The 25,652-nt window shown below is 38.8% G+C and overlaps 1 protein-coding gene across 1 annotated transcript; it reads left to right on the top strand.

Annotated features, from left to right (window-relative positions):
* The first annotated feature begins 11,149 nt into the window (after window positions 1-11,149).
* LOC122011082 lies at window positions 11,150-11,677 on the top strand. Its single transcript, XM_042567518.1, has one exon. The coding sequence runs from the start codon at window positions 11,150-11,152 to the stop codon at window positions 11,675-11,677; it is 528 nt and encodes a 175-aa protein (XP_042423452.1).
* Window positions 11,678-25,652: the final 13,975 nt, after the last annotated feature.

The raw sequence follows: 25,652 nt of genomic DNA, 5'->3' as shown, positions 1-25,652 counted from the left end.
AGGCCACAAAATTAGCTAATCGTCTTATCAACACTACTTCAACTACCTGATGCCCTAGTTGAGCAAAAATGCCTGCAAAATACCAGAGCAGCTAAAATCATGTTCAGGTTCTGTTCTGCTTTCTTAACCTGCTCGCCATGCTATCAGTGACTGGATTTACAACTTTGGGTAAGTCGTTTACTCTCTTAACTGCAGCATTTTGGGCATTGTTCTCAGGTGAGCTAATTACACCAGCTTCGGTAGAAGACTCATTTTCTTTAGCAATCTTACCATTTTCTAGCTTGCTCTTCTTTTCATTCAGATTGTCGTTAGTGCCATCGGCTAAAACCTCGCCATTATCCATGCAGGATCAATCTTCTGCAGAAGGTGAGTAGGAAGAATTTGGCTCACCAGAACTTGGCTGCTGATGTCGTGTCTGAATAAGATAATGTGCTACGGACTTGTATCCAAAGTTGACAACCATTTTTAAAAACGAATTATCAACTTTCCAGTGGCATTTAAACTGTTTAAGAAACTTCAACTGCATATTTGAATCCTTGAAAATATTGACGACGCAGACAAAATGATGGTTACACTACTAATTATAAGCTACTAGACATCAACGAAAAATTCCAGTTTTCCCCGCCTGCAGTTTGCTCTAAAAGAACAAAAGTTTTTGCCCCAAAGTGAGTTTACAAACCATTATCACATTACTACCAAACACATTTTTATCTATTGCGCAAACAAACTATATTTACCGTTATTTTTCCTTACAAAATGTGACAAATTGGCATCATCAACTTCGGAAGAAAAATATAAATTGGAGCAAACTGGAGGTGATTGATAACGTTTACCTTTTATATAGAGTGCCAAGGGGGCCCACCCTTTCTTGATTCTACACAAACTATGATTGAAAATGCCTCGACATTCTGGACAAATCCAATTGTGATTCTTGTTGGCTTCCAGAACATTTTCACCATATCTAAAGATGGACAAATACAACTTAGAACTGATTATCATGAATATAAATGGGAGGCATAGGCCTTTGATTGGTAGACCCAAAGCATCAGATTTTTGGATTGGACATAACATAACATGGGTTGAAACTTATTATTCATTTTAAACACAAAGCATCATAAATATCCACGCATATCATATTATATCCTTGAATTAAAGACTTTAAAGATAAGATTAAAATTAAATCTTCGACAAGTTTGTAAATAATTTTGTCGATCAATTGTTCATGACGTTTAAGGAACCAAACCTAGTGTAAACTTCTTTGTTTTACATATTGAAGAAAAATGTGAGATCATCCATCCCATTTTATTTCACGATAAAATACAAACAAATAATTCTTTATTTTACGTATTCTTTATATCAAACAATCATTAAAAAGTTTGATCCCGATTCCTAAATTTCTTAAATGACTTCTCAAGATAACCAATGAAGATCTTTACGTATTTCTAAGTTATTAATGCTTAAGATTAACAAATATTCTGAAATTTAAAAAAAAAATCTGACAAATATACTATTTGTAGATAAAAAAATTCATAAAAATGAATATGAAATGAAAATGAACATCATATGTCCCTCAACGATTGGATGTTTTTTTTTTCCAATTTTCTCTAAGTAGGTACGCCTCAATACCCTCTGTCAGTACTCCGCCAACTGCCATCTAGGCAAGCTTCCAACCCACTTTCTATAGAATAGTTGCCGGATTGTTGTGGTTTGATTATAGTGAGGCAAAAAAGACCAGCAGACACCTTAGGTGGGGGGTGAGTGCTAGAAGGGGGGCCAACCACTATATTGCTCGCTACATTCCAAAAAAAACAGAACTAACCACCAAGATTGAGATAATAGTGCATGATACCTTAACATCTTATTCTGCATTGCATGGCAGAAAAACTAGCCTAACCATCAATGATAGAGCACCAGACAATGGTGGTCAAGGGGAATTAAAGCCATAATCCCGACAACTCTTAGCCAGATGGAGGTGGAAGGCTTCGGCAGCAGAGAGAAGGGGGCAGCCAAGAGGAGAGGGTCCATCATTCAAGAAAGGACTGAGCCCCGTTAAGGAATTACTCAAGAAAGGGGAATGATTTGGGATATTTTATTAGTAAGGGAACTTTCAGGGTATAATTGTTCGTAGTTAATTCAGTATATGTATAAGTAGCAACTAATGAAGCAACAAAAAAAACATCTTTTTTTTTTCATAACATCAAGAATGATATCATGTTTTCTTGAGCTAAATAAATAAAAGTTAGCACCAAATCAATTTCAGATACATTCCCTATAGTTAGGGTAGAGATTTCAAATTAAATGTTATATATATTCATAAGTTTTCCATACAGTCGACTTTACATTTTCTCAAGTTTGTTGGTCCACCACATGATGACATGATCTATAATTAAAACAGAACTTAAGCTCCACAATGCCAAGAGAAATAAACATTAAAAATGGTACTCACCATAGTACACTGTAAAAAAAAAAAAATGTAATGCATAATTGTTCTATCAATCGTTAACACTCAAAATAGGTGACATGCAAAAGATTATACGAAACAATAGTTATATTAATTTAAAATAGGCAAGTATAGATTCTGTTTTTTGTATTAGTTCAAGCTATTAAATAAATGATTGTCAACCCACTTAATGCATAAATGTCATATTTATGGTTTAAAATAGAACAACAAATCTATATGAATCATGAAAAAGAAAACAAAACTAAGCAACTAAGCTTAGTGGAGTTTAGTGGGTGGACTTGGGACAATCCAGTTTAATTTGCCCTCCCACACAAGGGAATCTTAAAAATACAAAATTACAAACAAGCCTTTTCTCAAATGGCTCAACTTTTGGGTTAATAGGTCAACCAATTAAAAAACTAAGGTGCCCTACAAAAGATTGTGCAAGTCTTGAACAAAAAAGATGGCATGTAAGTCAAACCAGTACATGTTGGGTTACTCCAATCCTCGCAATGATACATGAAGGAGAGTATTAAATATAATTTTTATCCTTTACCATTAGCTTTTAGGTTAAACCTTTTAAATTAGTTGTCATAAAATTAAACTTAAGAGTAAGTCATAGGTCAAAAGGAAGCATAAGTCTTACATCGTCAATCAATTAAATCTGAAGTTACTCAGCTCAAAATCATAGATACAAGAAACTATATGTAACATCAAATAAGCTAATGCCTATTCACTGAAAAATAAAATTGCCCATTGAACAAAAATTACCGGTGGTTGATAACAACATAATATCAAGCAGTGAAATCATTAAATTTAGACATATTTCCACATTTGAATATCATACAAAAATCAACAAATCAAGTAAAAACAAAGAAGAAAATTTCACCATCATTTAGAACAAATAATATATAAAACATAAATCTTTTCACCATACAAACATATAGGAACGTACAAAACAAAAACAATCTCTATGTTATCTAATTGTATTATAGATAAAAAAAAAAAATAAATAGTCCAGTGCATGAAGCCTCCGTCATACGGGTCTCAGGGAAAGATTTATTGTGTGCAGTTTTACCCTGCCCTTTTACAAAAGACTGTTTCTAAAATTCAAACCCGTATCTTATAGATAAAATGTACCAAATTAAAATAACAATTATTTGAAACTAAATTAAATTGTTACCTATATCACCAATCAAGAAGCCGAGATGGGGTAGGCGATGCAAATCTATAAATTGTCATGTCAAATAGAAAAGTTCAATTAGTATGACAAAAATATTACCAGTGAACTAAGTCAAGTGCCAACAAATCTCTAGTTGTTAGTTGTTATTTGGCCACATGATATCAAGACATTTAATTTTCCAATGATGCATTAAAATTGCATGGACAAAATAAAAGAAATTAACAAATAAATAAGAAAAAATGGGGATCAGTAGCACTGGAACATACAGAATCATGGCCATTGAATTCAAAGAAGGCCTCAGGTCCTTTTCTTTTAGCATATACTGAATGCATGTCAAAAGCAAGGACCTATGCTATTGTAAAGATTCACTCTTCTCAGTTCTTAGAAGAGCAAAAATTTTCCTCATGTCCTTTCCAGATATGTTGTGTCTACCAATAATCTGAAGCAACTGAGCAATCTTGTTAATCATGTCCTCTCTACTTTCTACAGGGAACCAATCTAGAAGAAAACCAAGCAATCCTCCCTTAAAAATGCAGTTCGGTTTGCGATGGAATCCTTGAGCATATTATGTGAGACATCCATGCCATAATGCGGCAAGCAATTGCTGCACTGGCAAGAAGATTTTTTTAAATTTTATCTAAATGTAAAGTGATCCCGTCCGGAAGCTGAGTCAGACGGACCGTCGGGTGAGGTGGATGAAATGTTGACGAAGTCGCGGCGTCCCGGAGGGGGGTGTGCTGAGATGGCTCCCGTGTTGACCAAGTCTCCAAAAGTCCTCTGGTCAACGCTATCTGCAGCCAGCGACCGGGTTGACCCGGCCCCCGGTACTCCGATGCTCGAGGCAGATCCAACGAATATATGAGTACAAGACTAAGCCATGAAATAATGAAAATGCATATGAAATATGAACGAGGAACGTACCCTGGCCCAGGGGAGCGCCCTCGGATGGGACGCGGCTAAAATTGTCACGACCCGGAAGAGTAGATGACTCCGATCAGGCTGAAGAGCTGGATCTGACGATGAGAAGCAGAACGCGGCATGAGCCCGAAAGACGAGCAGCAGGTCGGGAAATAATAGCGGCACGCAGGCCGGGGCACGAGATCGGCACATAAGCCGAGACCTGAAATCGGCACGCAGGCCGGGACAAGAGACCAACACGCAGGTCGGGACACAAGATCGGCACGCAGACCGGGATAAGCAACCGATACGCAGACCGGGATAAGCAACCGGTACGCAGACCGGGATAAGACACCGGTACGTAGACCGGGAACTAATATCGGCACGTAGGCCGGGACACGGGATGAGTACACAGACTGACACCCGAGACAACACACAGGCCGGTATACAACATCAGTACATAGACAAGAATACCACAAGCACACAAACCGAAACATAACAACCGCACGAAGGCCGACCTACGACGATGGCTCAAAGGCCCGATCAGTGTCGAAAGCGCATAGTGGCATGGATCGGATACCGGATCGACGTCGAAACTGTACGACAGTACTGCTCGGAGCATGACAGCAGCTATGTCGTCCGCGAAGTCGTGGATCGGGCGGCGGATGTGCACTGTGCGCATGCCGTGGGTGGTCCAGCGAGCAGCAAAGGCAATCCGACGAGCAGCGAAGTTGGCGAGAGGGCCATCTGTCCCGACGGGCGTAGCCTGGGCTCGTCGGAGTGTGTCGCTGGCGAGAGGTGGCTCGTTGGAGTCTGCTGCTGGTGAGAGGAAGTGAAGGTGGTGGCGTGGCCGTCGGGAGAAGAGAGAAGAAGAAGCTGCGGCGTCGTCGTCGAGTGATTCCGTGCAGTGACAGTGGCGTGAGGAGGAGAGGGAAAAGGAGCAGGTCCGACCCTCCCTTGGCGGCTTGGGGGCGACTGCCGACAGCGGCCGTCGCTCGATGATGTCGACGAGGGACGATGAAGGCTCCATGTCCTCACTGTGCGTCGGGCGCCGAAGGGGAAGGAGAGAGGAAAGGGAGAGGGGCAGTGGAACATCGGCGATGTTGGCGTCGGAAGAAGAGGAGGTGCGGCCGGAGGCGCAAGAGAGTAGAGGAGGAGAAGGCTGGCGGTGGCCAGCGTCCAAGCCGGCAAAGAGGAGAAGGCCCAGGAAGGCGTGCTGGCGGCGGAGACCAAAACACGGGAAAAAAAAACCCTCCTCTTTTCGCATGCTACAGTGCCCTAAATATAGGTGCTACAGTACATTGACCAAAATGCCCTCCGATCCCCTCTCCATTAATCCCTCCTCTGCCCTTTATACCTAGCCACATCATAAAGCTACTATGATAATGCATATATATTATAGAGGCATAAGCAAACCTTCGATCGGCAGCACATTCATGAAAAGTATAATCACATCTTCATTCTGTATCCAACATTAGCAAAGGAGAAACATAACTATGTGATGCCAATAGATAAACACTTTTTTTTATTAAGGAAAGAAGATAGTCAATGCTTGAAGTGGTAAACTTCAAGTGAACCAGAAAAGAAATCCAAAGAGCATTGCATACACAAACCTTTACTACGTTTTCTTCCAAGTCAAATTTTCCATCCACAAGCATGTCAAGAAGAGCATGCAGAAGAGCTTTATTTGGTTGCCACTTGCAAAAATTCAAAAGCAAATTCTGCAGCGTTTGATAACCCACACCAACACGTGCTCGAAAAGAATCCTGCACGAAATAAACTCTAGTTTGATGACAATAACAATATCGACTTGGAAAGAGAAGAAAACCTTAAAAGGAAATATATTTTCGGTCCTTGGTAATTAAGGTTATATCTTACTCATTGCATTGGGAGTGAGTTAACTCTCTTACTGCTATTATGTATATAATATAATTGATATAGTACTATAGTTGGAAGATAGATTTCATTTATACCCTATATTTACGATAGAATTTATGCACTTTATTTATTAATGATAATATGTGGTATATAAATACTATTACATGGGAAAAATAGGAAAACACATAAAATAAAAAAACATATAAAATACTAGAAAATAAATAAGTATTTCTTAATAATAATAATTCCCTAATAACTAGGAAACAAATAAGTATTTATTAATAATAATTGTTCCCTAATATGCCCCCAAGATGGTGTCCGAGAAATGACATAAATCTTGCTACAAATAGTAAATAGCCGAGGTTGAGAAACCGACTTGGTAAGTGCATTAGCCAACTGGTCCTCTATACGAATATGAGCAACTCATAGTTCGGAGGTCTGCATCAGATCACGAATAAAGTGATAATCAATAGCTAGATGTTTCATCCAAGAGTGAAAAACAGGATTAACTGAAAAATATATGATACCTAAATTATCAATGAAAAACATAGTAGGCGTGGTAACTGGAAGAAGTAGATATGTCAAAAGTGACTTAATCTATTGGATCTCAGACGCCGCAGAGGCAAGGGCATGATATTCAGCCTCAGTCGAAGAGTGCACAACCGTGCACTATTTGGTAGATTTCTAGGAAACCGGATTAACACCTAAAAAAATAATAAATGCACCTGTAAAACACCGATCATCTAGATCTCTTGCTCAGTCCGCATCAGAAAACCCATGAATAGTAAGAGGTGTATTCGTAAGAACACGAATGTCAAGATCCCTAGTACCATTGAGATACCGAAGTAGACGCTTCACAGTGCTCTAATGCGTCTTTGAAGGAGCATGCATAAATTGTGAGAGTTTGTTAATAGCAAAGAAAATATCAGGATGAGTCATGTTAGAGTAAGTGCCCTGCAAAGCCAATTGTTGGCTATGATTTTATAGACTCCTGTAAATAAAAAAAAAATTATTTTAATATAATTCAATTCAGTTTGACGTTACTTTATCTTTATACTCATGCTATATGAATATATAAAGTCCTTGAATATACTATAGTGGTCATCATGAAAGGCATCAATATTCACTATATATTCTAAATTTGTTCCTAGTCAATTGGGTCACCTAATAAACAAGGATAAAAGGCTGCTTAAGCTAGAGACTAGCATCTGTGATGTAGTGTACCATGTTTCATTGGTAAGGACATAGAGATGTTCAAACATATAGATGGGTGATCATATGATAAGTTCATCGAACATCCCTCACACAAACTTTACAAGTGATTATCATTAATTGAGTGGATAAATCTTTGATTGTGGTTGTACACTAGTAGTCCTTTTGACCCGGGACAACACTGAGACTCTATATGTTGGGGCTCCAATTTGACTCATTTACCGACTCTAATAGGGTCATCAGGTGGTGAGATTAGGTGTAGTAACGAAACATATAGGAGTCAGTGCATTGTAGTCGGGGATTCACCGCGCACCTACAGGTGTGGATGTCCTATGTAATATATTATTTTATAGTGAATGAAGTATCTAATCAGAGCTGTAAGATGTACTTTAGGAAAGGAATTTCCTAATTACACATGCGATATCACTATAAGATATATAACATGGTTGTCGAATCAATATACAATCCTCGATGTACCAATGGTTGTAGATTCGACCAGAATATATGAGATGAAGGAACCAGACTGTACGTTAACCATAATCGACTAGTTCTTATAGGTACTATTCAGTGATACCTAGGGAATCATGGGGCGGTGCTGCTAGACACTCTTACCATGATTCGTTGGGTGTTAATCAGAATTAGTTCTGATGTCCTATAATTAAGGAGTTAATCATAGGATGGGGTTATTAAGGATATGCCCGAATAAAGGACAAGTATAGTCTTGAATCACAAAGAGTTGTGAACCCACGTCTAGTTGTATCCCTAAACCATTGAGAGTCATACAAGTATTGGTTTCCCTATTTCTCGTTGAGAAAGTCAAATTCAAGTAGTTGAATTTGGTGAATAAAGTTTGATGTGATCAAATAGTGTATTGACAAATAAAGTTTGATGTGATCAAATGTTAGATTGATTTCTAATCAATAGAAATAAGGAGAGTAGAAGAGTTCCACACAAAGTATATAAATTTGATTTATATTATTGTAATAGTGAACAAATGTGTTTGCCGTATCAACGATATTGGATCGTTGATATGATTACAATGGACTTATATTATTGGGTTCTAGAAAAATTCTAAAAATCCAATAGGTAAAAATGGAAGAGACATTGAGCTTTAAAAATTTAAGCCTAAATGAAAATGTAATATATTAATGTTTGCATCATGAGAAAATGCAATACATAAAATATTACACAATGAAATTAAAAAAAAATTAATAATAAATGGATTTTGGTTCAACGTGTATGGAAAGAAAAGAGAAAATTGTTTTTTCTTTTTTTTTTCCATCACCTCTCCACGTTATCCATTTTTCCCACCATCTCCTCCACTCATGCCATTAACTCCATTTGGCAGCCACGTTTTTCCTTTGGAGAATTCCTCTAAGGGGTGAGAAGTGAAGTTTTTTTTTCCTTCTTCCTTCCTTGGAAAAAATCTTTGTTTGCTTTTCTTCCGTGGAGTGTTGTAAGGTTCTTCACTTGGAGAATTTTGGTAACCACTTTCAAAAGAAGAAGATAGAGATTTTTTTTACTCTCTTCCATTGAAAAGTTCGATCTCCTTGTTTGTTACTTCTCCTCTTCGAGAAGCACTGCCGGTGGCCACCTTCTTGCAGAATTTCGGAAGGTGTAGCTCCTTGGTGAGAGCTATTAGACAACCCCTTGTGAAGAGGTAATTGGGTAGCCCTTTCCTCATCTTCGAGGAAGTTGTTTCGATCAACTCGACGAAAAACGACACTTGATCTCTAGTTCGATCAAGTGTTGGAAAGAGGACTCCGATCGTGGACCAGATTAGACGAAGAAAGTACGAGATCATGACAACAACGATAAGCTATTTTGCTACAACCGGAATAGTTGGAGTCATCCCCAAACACAGGCTGTTTGGAAGGTATGTTTATGCTTGTACTATGATTCATATGTATGTTAATGCATGTTAATAATTTTATTTATGTTATGCTTAAATGATCTAATATGTTTATTTTAGATAGTTTAGCATGTATAAATAAAATGATTAAATTAACATTATATGAATCAATCACATGATAGTGTATCTTTGTTATGCTTTTAAGATCTTAGTTATATGGTTAGATTGTAATGCAAGCTTAGAAAAAGATCATGCTTATGTTTATTTTAAAAACCATACGAACACTCCTTTGATTTAATTGTTAAATTACAAATAAAATTTTAAATTTCCGCTTTGTATATGAGTATAGAAACACGATCATCGAATTTCGAATTCGGGTCCAACATTGATATCAGAGCCAAGTTATCATTGGTTATCGTATAGACTTTAAGTCAAAAGTAAATATGTTCATATTAATTAGTTTGACCGCGTAAAATATTTGGTGACATATTAGGGTGAAACATGATTTTACCTATAATAATTAGTTTACCAAAATTGATTATAGATAAATTGATTTATCAATTTAGTTGATAATCTTGTGGTCAAATTTAAATAATTAACAAGAAGAATAGGTTGATCAATTAATTAATTGTTAATTAATTGATATAAAATATTTAATATTATGCATACGATGAAAGAAGGATGATTAAAATGGCTCTTACTGATTGCTCATCCTTAAAATATGATATATTTGATATATAGTATTAGATATATGTATGTATGTTATTCTATAACATAGTTGCTTAAATTCGACAAACATACATAAAACATATTATATCTTCTGAGTGACAATATAAATATTTAAATTAACATCCCTCATTTTGAATATGATTCAAAATTTATATCAAGCCATAAAGGGAAAAAATAAAAGAGTAAATTTTTCACTGTCTTCCATCAACGGTGGTTGCATGATGAAATCTACCCGTGGTCAGTGTCTGGCTCATATCATTGGGGAGGCCTGGATGTCGGAAAGCTATGTCTTCCACTAACATAAGTGATGTGGATTGGGTGGAACTCCCATGACTTTGGCTCATATCATTGAGGGAACGTATGGTGACCGTCCATTACAATCTAACATTGATGGGTCTGCTTGACACGCAAAGATAATCGATGTCATATTATTGGGCCCTTAGCAAACATGAGGCGAATTACATAGAGGTTGCATATGATATAATTGAGTTCTACCTTTGGGAAATTATGATCGGCTAATATCATTCAGGGATCACAATTGGCTACTTGGACTCTATGTAGTCACTAAGGAAATATAATTTCTCATTTCCATTAGAGGGTGATGGAAATGTCAAAAATAATGGGAGGTAATTCAAAATATAAAAGTCCACATATTTTGTCTTATGAATTATATAAAATAATTAGTAATATTAATTATCTATTTTCATTTCAGTATATTTTCAATATGGCATCTCGGAATCTATTATTTGTGATACTTGATAAGAACAAATTAACTGGACCTAACTATTATGACTGGCTAAGAAATCTAAAGATTGTACTGACATCTGAAAAGATTGCATATACATTGGATAAGACATCTCCAAAAGAGGCTCCTGTTAATGTCACCCCTGATGAGTTGGAAAAGCTTGAAAAATAGTCGGACCATAATCTTCAAGCAAGATGTTATATGTTGGCTTCAATGTCAAATGAACTACAAAGATGGTTCGAGGAGAGTGTGGATGCTAAAGATATTCACATACACCTACAAGAGTTGTATGGTGCACAGACTCATTCAGTCAGGCACGCGACTGTCAAGGAGCTCATGACGACTCGTATGCGAGATGGGGCTTCGGTCCATAAGCATGGAGTTAAGATGATTGGGCTTATTGAAAATTTGGTGAACCATGACTTGGTTATTCCACACGAGCTATCGACATACGTCATATTGTTGTCTCTCCCCTCCTCATTTGACAATTTTATGGTTAACTTCAATATGAATAAGCTAGAGGCTACCCTTGAAGAACTAGTCAATATGTTTGCAAATTATGAAGCAACCATGAAAAAGGAAAAATCTGTTTTCCTTGTGGGTTCATCTTCTGGATCCAAGAAAGGACCCAAGAAAAAGGGAATGAAACGTTCTGCCCCTATGCAGAAGATTAAGCATAATAAGAAGTCAAGGCCCAAAAAGCCTAATCAGTCAGAACATATTTGTTTTCACTGCAAATAAGACTGGACATTGGAGGCACAATTGTAAGGAATATATTGCTCAGAAGCGTTCTGGCAAAGGTATGCTCTACATAGAAGTTAATGTCTCTATTAACTCTACTTCTTGGGTATTGGATACTGGTTGTGGTTCTCATCTTTGCAATGATTTGCAGATGATGACAAGAAGTAAAGGACTCAGAGAGGGTGAGGCCTTCTTGAGACTTGGGAACGGAGCAAGAGTTGCTGCAAAAGCTATAGGAGACATTACTTTAATCTTTAGCAATAATTTTAAGTTGTATTTAAGATATGTTTTATTTGTTCCAGACTTAGTTAAAAATATTATTTCTATTTCTATGCTTGATAGATGTGGTTATTCTTGTCTATTTGCAAAAGGTATTTGCAATATTTACAAGGATGAATGTTTGATTGAGACTGGTGAATTAGAAAATGATCTCTATAACTTAAAATTGAAAGATATTCTAGTAAACAGTATACAAGCACAATCAACAACAAAGAAAAGAAGATAATACAAATCAAGCACACATATGACATGCTAGACTGTCATATTTCTCAAAGAAAGATGACTAAGTTAGTAAGTGAATGATTGTTTGATTCATCAGACATAAATTCCCTACCAACTTGTGAATCCTGTCTGAAAGGAAAAATAACTAAGACACCTTTTAAAGGTCAAGTGGAATGTGCGCATGATATGTTGGATTTGATCCATACTGATGTGTGTGGTCCATTAAGTGTTAGCACAAAATATGGCCATTACTACTTCATTACTTTTACTAATGACTATTCACGGTATGGGTATATATATTTGATGAAATATAAGTTTGAATCTTTTGAAAAGTTTAAAGAGTTTAGAAATGAAGTAGAAAAACAACTGGGAAAAAGTATTAAGAAACTTCGATCAGATCGAGGTGGAGAATACTTGAGAATAAAGTCTAAGGACTATCTAAAAGAGAATAGGATTTGTTGGTCCCTTTGGCGGCCGGCAAGAGAGGAGGGGTGAATTGCCCTGAAAAATAAATTAACCTTTTCTCGACTTATAGCTAAATTAAGAATACTTATAATAAAAAAAAGAGACTAATTAAATAGGAAATAAACACAAAGGAGTTACTTGGTTTGTAATCAGAAGAATGCTAATCCAAGGAGAATGAAGCGCACTATCTGAAGATCTCCTTTGGGCGAAGTAGCCTCTTACAGCGTTAACATCACACAAAAGGAAATAGAGCAAACAGAAATGGATTGCAAGTTCTTGATCTAACTGTTGAAACGAGTGCTATATTTATAGCACTGTTCGGGGCACCTGGAAGGGTTCTGGGTGCCTAGGGGGGATAAAATTCTATCCCCAACGCGTCGGTCAGCGCCCACATCATCGCTGATAAAGTTTGGGTTCCGGGCGCCCGAAAGGGTTCCAAGCGCCCGGACACAAATAAGGTCCCGGGCGCCGAGAATGATTCCGGGCGCCCGGACCATAAAGTCAACTTTGTTGACTTTTTGTAGTTCGGTCCCTTTCCTTCGATTCAGCTCATCTCGGTCCGGGTCTTCCGCTCCGGCTCTGCTAGCTTGGGTGATCTCGACCAACCGGAATAGGGCTCACCTGAACTCAAGTTCCGACCTTCTCCTCGAGCAGCCTTCCTCCCCAGTTTTTTGTCCCTTGAACGTCGCATACGTTCTTCTCATCCACCGGTGTACTCTTCCGCGGCATCTCGCCCCTTGGACGCACCGAGCCCGTCGGCTCTCTCCCTGTGTCGTCCTTCTCACTAGCCGCGTCTTTCGCTCGACTTCTTGTGCTCCTAAGCTTCTGCACAGTTAGACACAAGGGTTAAACTAAACAGGACCTAACTTAACTTGTTTGATCACATCAAAACTCCTTGGGGTTTCAACAATCTCTCCCTTTTTAATGTGAGCAACCTAAGTTAAGATAGAGTAAAACAAACATAATGAAAAAACAGATAATTTTGCAAATAAGTATAAATAAGATTTTTTAATGAAAATATTTTAAATACACCTCCCCCTAGACTTAACATTCTTCTCCCCTTTTGATTACATACAAAAATAGGGTTCCTTGACAAGTCTAAGGAATAAATAATTTTAACAAAAATAATATTAAAAATTTCCTAAGTTTTTGCTAACATAGATATTGTTTGAAAATATTTTCTAAAACACATTGCATAACCCTTTAAAGCACTAAGTAATTTCAATTCAATACTTTTTCAGTTAGTCAATTAAACTCTTTATTTCAATACTTGGCTTCTAGGCAGTGGCGAGGCACTAGGTCTTCTTGGTTATTGGAGCAACAACCACTTTCTAGACAAAGCCTCATAAAGAAATTAAATGTTTCATTTTCTCACTGAAAGTGCTAGGTCTAATTTTATATTTAAATTAAACAAATTTTTGGTACCCAATAGAGGTTTCTTCCTACAGGGTTAATCAGATATTTTCTAGGTATATAGGCTTTTGATATTTTTCTGATTTGACTTTTGTGAAACCTATAGTACCAGTTTAATTCTCTATAATTTCTAAAAGCAGAAATATTTGAACAAATAGAATTTTTCAAGTTTTCGATTTCTTCTTTTAATTTATCATTTTCAAGTCTTACTTTATCAAGATCTTCTAATAGACATGATTTTGCTAAAATTCTTTTTATTTCTAAGTTATCATTTTTTAATTTATTATTTTTTACTTTTTAATTTGTACATGGATTTTACCATTGACTTAATACCATAATAAAGCTGATCAGGAGGTAAGAAACATACCTCACTTACCATATCAGACTTGAAGCCTGACTCTCCCCCTACTTCGTTGCTTTCATCTAAAGTCGCTCCTCCTTCATCGATGTTGCCTTCTGATGTACTTTGCCCTTCATATCTTGCCATCAGTGCTAGTCTGGCATATTCTTATATTTTGGACTCAAACGATGAACTGTCGTCCCAATTTTCTTTTAGATTCTTGTGCTTTTTGGGTATCTTGACTTTATCCTTCTTGAGTTCTAGGCAATCCTCTTTTAAGTGTCCTTTCTTTTGACACTGGTAGCAACGAACCCTTCTTCTATTTCTTAGATTTTTCTTATTCTACATTTCTTTAAATTTATTAGATATAAAGAATTTTTTGAAATTCCTTACCATATAAGCTTCTTGATCTTCTTCTGAATCTGACTCGGGTTTATCCTTCTTGGTTGTATTTAGCACCATAATTTGACTTGAGTCTTTTGACATCCCTGCACATCTGGTTTCATGTAATTCAAGAGTAGAAAAAATCCTCTAGGGTACTTACCTCCAAGTCGTTTGAGATGTAGTAGGCGTCTATTATTGAGGTTCATTCTAGAGTTTTGGGAATGTCGTTGAGTGCATAGTGTATGGTGTCCCGGTTGGTTACTGTTTCACAGAGGTTCTCGAGTCTCGTAATTAATTCTTTTACCTTTGCGTGTAGATCGGCTACTTTCTCACCTCTTTCAAGACAGATATTCGTCAGTTTGTTCTGAAGTATATCTCTTCTTGCAAGCTTGGCTTTGAATGTGCCTTCATGTAGTTCCAGGAATTTTTCCCAGAGTTCTTTGGCCGATGAGTAGCTTCCGATGCGGTTGACTTCTTGAGGTGGCAATACGCTTAGCAAGTGATATTCCGCCCGGTTATTTTCTACGGAATCGTTTTGCTCTTTCTTCGTCCAAAGACTTTCTTCTTTTTCCTCTCCATTTTGATTCGTAGGAGGTACAAAATCATATTTTATTATTAAATGAAATTCAAAATCGATTTTCAGGAATACCTCCATACGACGTTTCCAGTGTGCGAAGTCTCCCTTGAATTTTGGTGGAACCATGCTTGGTCTGACCATTGGTTGCTTTGCTTCGGTCGATGGTTAGTCCTTCTGAAGCGTCCTTACTCTGATACCACTTGTTGGTCCCTTTGGAGGTCGGCAAGAGAGGAGGGGTGAATTACCATGAAAAATAAATTATCCCTTTCTCGACTTGTAGCTAAATTAAGAATACTTGTAATAAAAAAAATGAGACTAATTAAACAGGAAATAGACACAAAGGAGTTACTTGATTTGCAATCAGAAGATTGTTAATCCAAGGAGAATAAAGCGCACTATATGAAGATCTCCTTCGGATGGAGTAGCCTCTTATAGCGTTAACAACACACAAAGAGAAATAGAGCAAATAGAAATGGATTACAAGTTCTTGATCTAACTGTTGAAACCAGTGTTATATTTATAGCACTGTTCAGAGCGTCTGGAAGGGTTCCGGGTGCCTGGGGGATAGAATTCTATCCCCCAATGCGTCAGTCAACGTCCACATCATCGTTGATAAAGTTTGGGTTCCGAGTGCCCGGACTCAAATAAGGTCCCGGGTGCCCGAAATGATTTTGAGTGCCCGGACCACATAAGTCAACTTTGTTGACTTTTTACGGTCCGGTCCCTCTGCTCCGGTTCAGCTCGTCTCGGTCTGGGTCTTCCGCTCCAGCTATGCTAGCTTGGGTGATCTTAGCCATTCAGAATAGGGCTCACTCGAATGCAAGTTCCGGCCTTCTCCTCAAGCAGCCTTCCCCCCTGGTTTCTCATCCCTCGAACGTGGCGTATGTTCTTCTCGTCCACCGGTGTACTCTTCCATGGAACCTCGTCCCTCGGACGCACCGAGCCCGTCGGCTCTCTCCCTGTGTCGTCCTTCTCGCTAGTCGTGTCTTCCGCTCAACTTCATGTACTCTTAAGCTCCTGGCACACTTAGACACAAGGATTAAACTAAATAGGACCTAACTTAACTTGTTTGTTCACATCAAAACTCCTTGGGGTCCCAACAGGATTCTCTCACAGTAGACTCCTCCTGTAACACCACAGCTTAATGGTGTAGCAGAATGTCATAATCGAACGATGATTGACATGGTTCGATCTATGATGAGATTAACTAATTTACCGCCATCGTTTTGGGGCTATGCACTCGAAACTGTGGCAATGTTGTTGAATAAAGTTCATACAAAAATAGTAGAAAAGACACCATATGAAATATGGATGGAACCCCCCCCCCCCCCCAAGTATTCATACTTGAAAATATGGGGATGTCCTGCTTATGTGAAGCAGGCAGTGGGAGACAAACTGGATAGTAGATCTACTTTGTGTTATTTTGCGGGATATCCAAAGAACTATGTTGGATATTATTTCTATAATCCCAAGAACATAGAAGTATTTGTTTCAAGAAATGTCAACTTCTTAGAGAAGGAGTTTCTATTAGATAGAAAAGGTGAGATGATAGAAGTCGAAGAGGTTCAAGACGATTCCACACTAATATAATAGAGCCCACACCCCAATAACAGTAGAACAAGTACACACTTTAAGGAGATCAAATAGGGTCTCAAGACTACCTGTGAGGTATGATCTACTCCTTGAAGGAAATCAGGATGATCTTAATCATGGATGTGATCCGAGATCCTTTAAGGAGGCGATATCTGATATCAACTCGATGCAATGGCTAGAAGCCATGAAATCCGAAATGGACTCCATGTACTCAAACCATGTTTGGTCAATAGTGGATCCACTTGAAGGAATCGTTCTCATAGGATGTAAATGGATTTACAAGAGGAAACTTAGAGTTGATGGAAAGGTATTGACCTTCAAAGCTGGATTGGTGGCAAAAGGATATAATCAAAGACAAGGAATTGATTATGATGAAACTTTTTCACCAGTCACAAAGCTTAAGTCCATTCGAATATTGCTTGCCATAGCTGCATGGTATAACTATGAGATATGGTAGATGGATGTGAAGACGACGTTTCTTAATGGTGATATTAAGGAATAGATTTACATGTCTCAGCCTGAAGGCTTCACATTTGTGGGAAGTGAGCATAAAGTATGCAAACTTCAGAGATCAATTTATGGTCTCAATCAAGCATCAAGAAGTTGGAACCTCATATTTGATGATACAATTAGACAGTTTAATTTTATTAAAAATCCGGAGGAACCATGTGTGTATAAGAAGGTTAGTGGAAGCGTAGTAATATTTCTAATACTATATGTTGATGACATTCTACTCGTTGGGAATGATGTAGGAATGCTTCAGTCAACAAAAGTATGGTTAGCCAGTAGATTCTCCATGAAGGATTTTGGTGAAGCATCTTATATATTGGGAATACAGATCTGTAGAGATAGATCAAAGAGGATGCTGGGGCTAACCCAATCCACATATATAGATACCATACTTAGAAGATTCTTAATGGAAGAATCTAAGAGAGAATATTTACCAATGTGTCATGGTATAACTTTATCCAAGTCTATGTGCCCTAAGATAGACAAAGAGATAGTGATGATGACACGCATTCCCTATGCTTCTGTCATTGGTAGTATTATGTATAGTATGATATCTACAAGACCTGATATAACATACATTCTGAATGTCACGAGCCGATATCAGTCAAACCCCGGTCTATTACACTGGAAAGCTATGAAAGATATTCTTAAGTACTTACGAAGGACTAAGAATTTGTTCATGACATATGAGGTTGGCGAATTAAAATTGGAAGGCTATCTTGACTCTAGCTTCTAATCAGATGTGGATGATTCAAAATCAACCTCTAGATATGTATTCACATTGAATGGTGATGCGGTCTCTTGGAAGAGTTCTAAACAAGACACAATTGTGGATTCCACCACAGAGGCAAAATACATTGCAGCTTCAGAAGCATCAAAGGAGACAGTTTGGATTAGAAATTTCATCTAAGATCTTGGTGTTATTCCAAATGGAGTTGATCCAACACCGGTTCACTGTGACAACACTGGTGCTATTGCACAAGCAAAGGAACCAAGATCTCATCATCGGTCCAAACATATATTGAGAAAGTTCCACATCATCCGAGAGATTGTGGGAAGAGGTGACATTACAGTTGAGAAAGTTTCCCTTGTAGATAATATTTCTGATCCACTTACAAAGCCCTTGCTAGGACCATCATTTGAAAAACATCACGAACTGATGGGTTTAAAACTAGTGAGTAGTTGGCATTAGGGCAAGTGGGAGTTTGTTAGAGTAGGTGCCCTACAAAGCCAACTGTTGGCTAGGGTTTATGGACTCTTGTAAATAAACAACCTTTATTTTAATATAATTCAATTCAGTTTGACATTACTTTATCTTTATACCCATACTATATGCATAAATAAAGTCCTTGAATATACTATAGTGAGATGTGGTGGTACATATGATGGTCATCATGAAATACATCAATATTCACTATATATTTCAAATTTGTTTCTAGTCAATTGGGTCGCCTAATCAACAAAGATAAAAGGCTGCTTAAGCTAGAGACTAGCATCTGTGATGTAGTGTACCATGTTTCATTGGTAAGGGCATAGAGATGTTCAAACATACAGATGGGTGATCATATGATGAGTTCATCAAACATCTCTCACACAGACTTTCCAATTGGTTATCATTTATTGAGTGGATAAGTCTTTGGTTGTAGTTGTACATTAGTAGTCTTTATGACCCAGGACAAATACACTAAGACTCTATATGCTGGGGTTGCACTTTGACTCATTTACCGACTATAATAGGGTCATCAGGTGGTGAGATTAGGTGTAGTAACGAAGCATATATGAGTCAATGTATTGTAGTCAGGATTCACCACACACCTACAGGTGTGGATATCCTATGTAATATATTATTTTATAGTGAATGAAGTATCTAATCAGAGCTGTAAGATGTACTTTAGGAAAGGAGTTTCCTAATTACACATGCGATATCACTATAAGATATATCACATGGTTGTCGAATCAATATATAATTCTCGATGTACCAATGGTTGTAGATTCGATCGGGATATATGAGATGAAGGGACCAGACTGTACGTTAACCATAATCGACTGGTTCTTGTAAGCACTACTCAGTGAAACATAGGGAATCATGGGACGATACTACTAGACACTCTTACCATGATTCATTGGGTGTTAATCATAATTAGTTGTGATGTCCTATAATTAAGGAGTTAATCATAGGATGAGGTTATTAAGGATATGCCCGAATAAAGGATAAGTATAGTCTTAAATCACAAAGAGTTGTGAACCCATGACTAGTTGTATCCCTGAACCATTGAGGGTCATACAAGTATTGATTTCCCTATTTCCCGTTGAGAAAGTCAAGTTCAAGTAGTTGAATTTGACGAATAAAGTTTGATGTGATCAAACAGTGTATTGACAAATAAAATTTGATATGATCAAATGTTAGATTGATTTCCAATCAATAGAAATAAGGAGAGTGGAAGAGTTCCACACAAAGCATATAAATTGATTTATATTATTGTAATAGTGAGCAAATGTGTTTGTCGTATCAACGGTATTGAATCGTTGATATAATTACAATAGACTTGTATTATTGGGTTCTAGAAAAATTCTAAAAATTCAATAGGTAATGGAAGAGACATTGGGTTTCAAATTTTAAGCCTAAAAGAAAATGTAATATATTAATGTTTACATCATGAGGAAATGCAATACATAAAATATTACACCACGAAATTAAAAAAAAATAATTAATAATAAATGGATTTTGGTTCAACGTGTATGGAAAGAAAAGAGAAAATTGTTTTTGCTTTTTTTTCATCACCTCTCCACGTTATCCATTTTTCCCACCATCTCCTCAACTCGTGCCATTAACGACATTTGGCAGCCACGTTTTTCCTTTTGAGAATTCCTTGAAGAGGTGAGAAGTGAAGTTTTTTTTTTTCCCTTCTTCCTTCCTTGGAAAAAATCTTGGCTTTTCTTCCGTGGAGTGTTGTAAGGTTCTTCACTTGGAGAATTTTGGTAGTCATTTTCAAAAGAAGAAGATAGAGGTCTTTTTCACTCTGTTCCATCGAAAAATTCAATCTCCTTATTTGTTACTTCTCCTCTTCGAGAAGCATTACTGGTGCCCACCTTCTTGCAGAATTTCGGAAGGCGTAGCTTCTTGTTGAGAGCTATTATATTAGACAACCCCTTGTGAAGAGGTAATTGGCCAGCCCTTTCCTCATCTTCGAGGAAGTCGTTTTGATCGTCTCAATGAAAAATGACACTTGATCTCTAGTGCGATCAAGTATTGGAAAGAGGACTCCGATCGTGGACCGGATTAGACGAAGAAAGTACAAACTCGTGACAACAATGAGGAGCTATTTTGCTACAAATGGAATAGTTGGAGTCATCCCCAAACACAGACTGTTTGGAAGGTATGTTTATGTTTGTACTATGATTTATATGTATGTTAATGCATGTTAATAGTTTTATTTATGTTATGCTTAAATGATCTAATATGTTCATTTTAGATAGTTTAGCATGTATAAATAAAATGATTAAATTAACATTATTTAAATCAATCACTTGATAGTGTATCTTTGTTATGCTTTTATGTAACGCCCGAAAATTCTCGAAACTGCATTATAAATATTCTACGATTTTTCTGGAATTTTTAGATATTTTTCCGGAATTTTCCGAGTAGCGGAAACGGCAAGAATAATTAGGAAACGAAAACAGCCTTAGCGGGAATTAAACCCGAGACCTATGGTCTAGGGATAATGTTAGTAACCAGTTGAACCCAGTAGGGTCGTGCTGAAAGGAAAGGGAACCAATAAAATTTATATCGGAGTTGGGCGAATTAATTCTTTAATATAAATAGGAAAATTAATTAGGTGAAGAGTTATTTTGGTTTCCACCGTGATTTCTCCTCACCCTAGCCTCACGCCGCCCCTTCTCTTTTCCTCTCCTTCTCTCGGCGCCAACCACAAGGAAGACCTAGGGTTCTCTCCCTAGGGCTCCGAGGACATCTTCCGGCGAGAACTCCGGCACGAGGACGCTCTCCTTCGCGAGGGGAACGCGTGGACGCGAGAAGATCGTCGAAAGAGTCGTCTCCACCAATAGAATCGTAAGAAATTACGAATAGGAGGTAAGAAACCCCTCACCTGCAGTATAATAGCTTCCGTTTGAGTTTTTATGTTTTAGTTAGGGTGTATGCAGATTTTTATCGATATCTAGGGTGTATTTAACTCTCTTCGCAGATTAGGGGTTTAGTTGAACACCTCTAGATGGGCCGGACACGTTTTCCCTCTTCAGATAGGAGGTTAGACGTTGTCGGGTGCCTAGAGGTGGCCTCCCTAATGGGGAGAAGAGTTAGGGCATCCTAGGTGCTTGATTAAAGGTCTAACTCAGTGACAGACAGCTTAATTAATTTATTAAATGCACTAGAAGCATTTAAAACAGCAAATTAGTTTTATTCTAGCTTACATGGGACTACGGTCCAATGGGTGGGCTCCCACAGTCGCCTCTAGGTTCAGACAACCTAGCTCTAGGTTCAGATAACCTAGAAACAGCAATTTAGAACAGTTTAGCTATACTCAGTATTTTACTTTTCAGTTGGCACTGTACTGGATTAGATATCCATTGGGCTGGGCTCCCATAGTCGGTCCCTAGGTTTAGATAACCTAGTAGCTCTACTAAATTCGGGACTTGCAACCCCGGGTCTAGTTAGAGATGCGCGCATAGCATGTACAGTTGTCGGGCCCTCAGCAGCATGTTTAGTATTTTCACTTACTATATGTATATGGTTTTCAACCTTTCAGAAATTAGTTCGTGAATTCAGTACAGTTCTAGCAGAAGATCAGTATTAGCGTAGCTCAGTTCTTAGTATCAGCTTACTTTTTCCTTGTGAATATGCATGATGACTTTATGTTTAGCTGTAGATATGCCATGATTGTATGCTTATATGCCATGCCATGCTTAGTTTATTCAGTATATCCAGCATATGTTTTAAACAGCATGATTTAAAATCATATTTGCATCGTTGCATGTTTTTGTGAGGTAGATGGTTTCTTACTAAGCTTTAAGCTTATAGATTCTATTTTTCCTTATACTGCAGATAAAGGTAAAGGAAAGATGGACTAGCGGAGGCTGGAGGTCAATGCACTGATGAGGATGTGTGTGGATGGAACCTGGAAGAAGATCTTAGGAACCTTAGCAAGCTTTATTTCAAACCTTAGAACTTTTCAGTGTTTCTTTTTATCATCTTGCAGTTTAGAATGTTAATCGTTACGAATTAGTTAACCATGCACTTTATTATGCTTAGAACACCTCTTTTATGTTGTTAGAATGTTAGTTGTTGTCATTAGAGTGTTTCTTAGTCATTTTAGTACTTGTAATGTGGTTGAGGCACGAAACAATGCTGAAATCAGACATTTGGCATGAAATCAGTAACTCGAATCGATTAGCTGATCGATTCGAGGGTTTCCAATCGATCAGCTGATCGATTGGGCAATCTGCTCCGCGAACAGTAGGCCTCTGGATCGATCAGCCAATCGATCCAGCCATTTCAGTCGCGAACAGAGAGCCCTGAGATCGATCACTGGATCGATTGAACAGCCTGGATTGATCCAAATTATCGTCCCGTCCACAGTAGCATGCTGGATCGATCACTGGATCGATCCAACTTATGTCCCGCATACAGTAGCCGGCTGGATCGATCACTGGATCGATCCGACTATTCCAATCGATCCGTGGATCGATTGGGAGGCCTGGTATCAGCAGGGAAGTGTCTAAGTCCAGTTCCTTGGCCATGGGGAAGGTAAGACATGTTATGAGTAGTTAGTTACCTTCCTTAGCATGTATAGAACCAAGAAATGTCAGTGTTTTAGTAAAATTTTAATTAGCACAGCTTCCGCATCTAGTTCTAGTGATGGTCAGGGAATAGTTTAGCACAGTATAACTGTAGCGATCGGCCTTACAGCCTAGTAGTAGAAGGTGGGTCGTTACAGAGTGGTATAAGAGCAGTGTTCCATACTTCCTACACACACATCAGCATTGAACCTGCAGCTTCCAAGTAGGAATACCCCTACTCTCTTTATTGTTCTTGCTTTCTAGTTACAGTTCATATTTATATGCCTACTGCTTGTTAGTATGTGATAGTTTTAAACATGATATCAGTAGTTATATAACTGTGATTACATTAGTTATGTTATGTTCTCTATGTCTTTAGAAATGGCACGAGGACGCCCAGCTAGAAGGGCACTAGCTACTGAGCCCCAGCAAGAGGCAGGCAGTTCAGTGCCTCCTCCAGACCTTACAGCATTAGTGGCAGCAGCTAGCTGAACAGCAACAGGAAATAGCCACCTTAAAGGCTAACCAGCAGAATACCCCCACAGTCACCCCGGAACCGAATTTGACGACTCCAGTAGTCTTAGAGGTTCCACCAGCTCAGCCTACAGCACCAGCACCAGCACCAGCACCAACAGTCCCAGTAGCTGAGCCAAGAAAGGAAGCCTATCTGATCCAGTGGCAGCGAGTCAAGCCCGAGAACTTCTCAGGCACTAGTGAACCATGGGATGCACAAGCCTGGTTCAAAACACTGGAGAGCACGATGGAGCTCCTGGACTGGCCAGAACACGAGAAGGTGAAGTGTGCCTCCTTCTGCCTGACAGGAGACGCACGCATGTGGTGGGAAAGAATCAGAACGAAGCGCCCAGTGAACCAGATGTTATGGGCTGACTTCGAGAAAGAATTCTTCGAGGAGTTCTTTCACGTACGGGTTACAAACCGCCACTACGACGAGTTCACTGAGTTTCGTCAGGGCAACCTTTCAGTTGAGGAAGCCGTGAAGAAATTCAACAGGTTGGCTCGTCTATGCCCAGAGCTAGTCAGAACAGAGAGGGAACGAATCCGGTTGATGCTCAAGATGCTGAGGCCAAAGATAGCAGTGAACGTGGCTGGTGGCATACATAGGCCACAAACCACAGAGGAGTTAGTGAGCAGTGCCTTGACCACAGAGCATTACCAGAACAGCATAAAGCAGCAGAAGCAAGTCTCCTCAGAGTCCAAAGGCCAAGGAAACTCTCACACTCAAAAACAGCAAGGCCACAGCTCTAACTGGAAAGGGAACTCCAACAGCAAGTGCAAATCAGAAAGTGACCCAAAAGGAGGACCATCTAGCAAGCGACCCAGTTATCCAAAGTGTGCTACTTGTGGGAAATTCCACCCAGGGGTTTGTCGCAGGGGCACACGAGGATGCTTCGAATGTGGACAAGAAGGGCACATGGCCAAGCAGTGCCCGAACAAGACCGGTCTTCCTCAGCCACAGCAGATTCAGCATGCAGGTCAGCCAGCTCAGTTGTAGCAGATGTAGGCCGCCCTAGAAGGTCCACTTATCAGCCAGGGCAGATTAGAAGCCCCTCCAGCTATGGCGAATGCGAGGATCTACTCACTCACCAGAGAGGACGTAACCAATGCCTCGACGGTTGTTACAGGTCAGCTTAGCATTTTTCAGCAAGTAGCAACTATTCTATTTGATACTGGGGCAACCCATTCTTATATAGCTAGGGCGTTCGCCGCAAAGTTAGCAATAGCTCCAGAGGTACTCAGTGGTCAGTTTCTGACGACACTACCTTCGGGAGAAGTTATGGCGTCCACGCACTGAGTGCCAGTCATTATAGCAGACAGGGAACTCTTTTGTGATCTGGTCCTGCTAAAAATGACTGACTACGACGTCATCCTTGGAATGGATTTCCTGATCAGATACGGTGCTTCCATAGAGTGCCATAAACAGAAAGTCGTGTTCCAACCCGAAGCAGAAGCACAGTTTGAGTACATCGGAGAACCAAAGAGAAAAGCCAGAAAATTTCTCTCAGCTATGAAGGCACAGAAGTTGATGGATTCAGGATGTACGGGGTACCTAGCACATGTAGTCAATACCAGCCAGGACAGGGACCAACAGCTAGCAGAGGTCCGAGTTGTATGTGACTACCCAGCAGTCTTCCCTGAAGAGTTACCAGGCCTAGCACCAGTCAGGGAGATTGAATTTGAGATAGAGCTCTTCCCCGGCACCAATCCTATTTCCAAAGCGCCTTACCGCATGGCTCCAGCCGAGCTGAAGGAACTTCATGAGCAACTACAGGAGCTTCTTGACAAGGGTTTCATACGCCCTAGTCACTCACCATGGGGAGCACCTGTGTTGTTCGTGAAGAAGAAGGATGGAAGCATGCGGCTATGCATAGACTACAGAG

Source organism: Zingiber officinale, chromosome 8A, assembly GCF_018446385.1.
Source record: "Zingiber officinale cultivar Zhangliang chromosome 8A, Zo_v1.1, whole genome shotgun sequence".
Lineage (NCBI taxonomy): Eukaryota > Viridiplantae > Streptophyta > Magnoliopsida > Zingiberales > Zingiberaceae > Zingiber > Zingiber officinale.
This window is presented reverse-complemented; position numbering and strand designations above follow the sequence as displayed.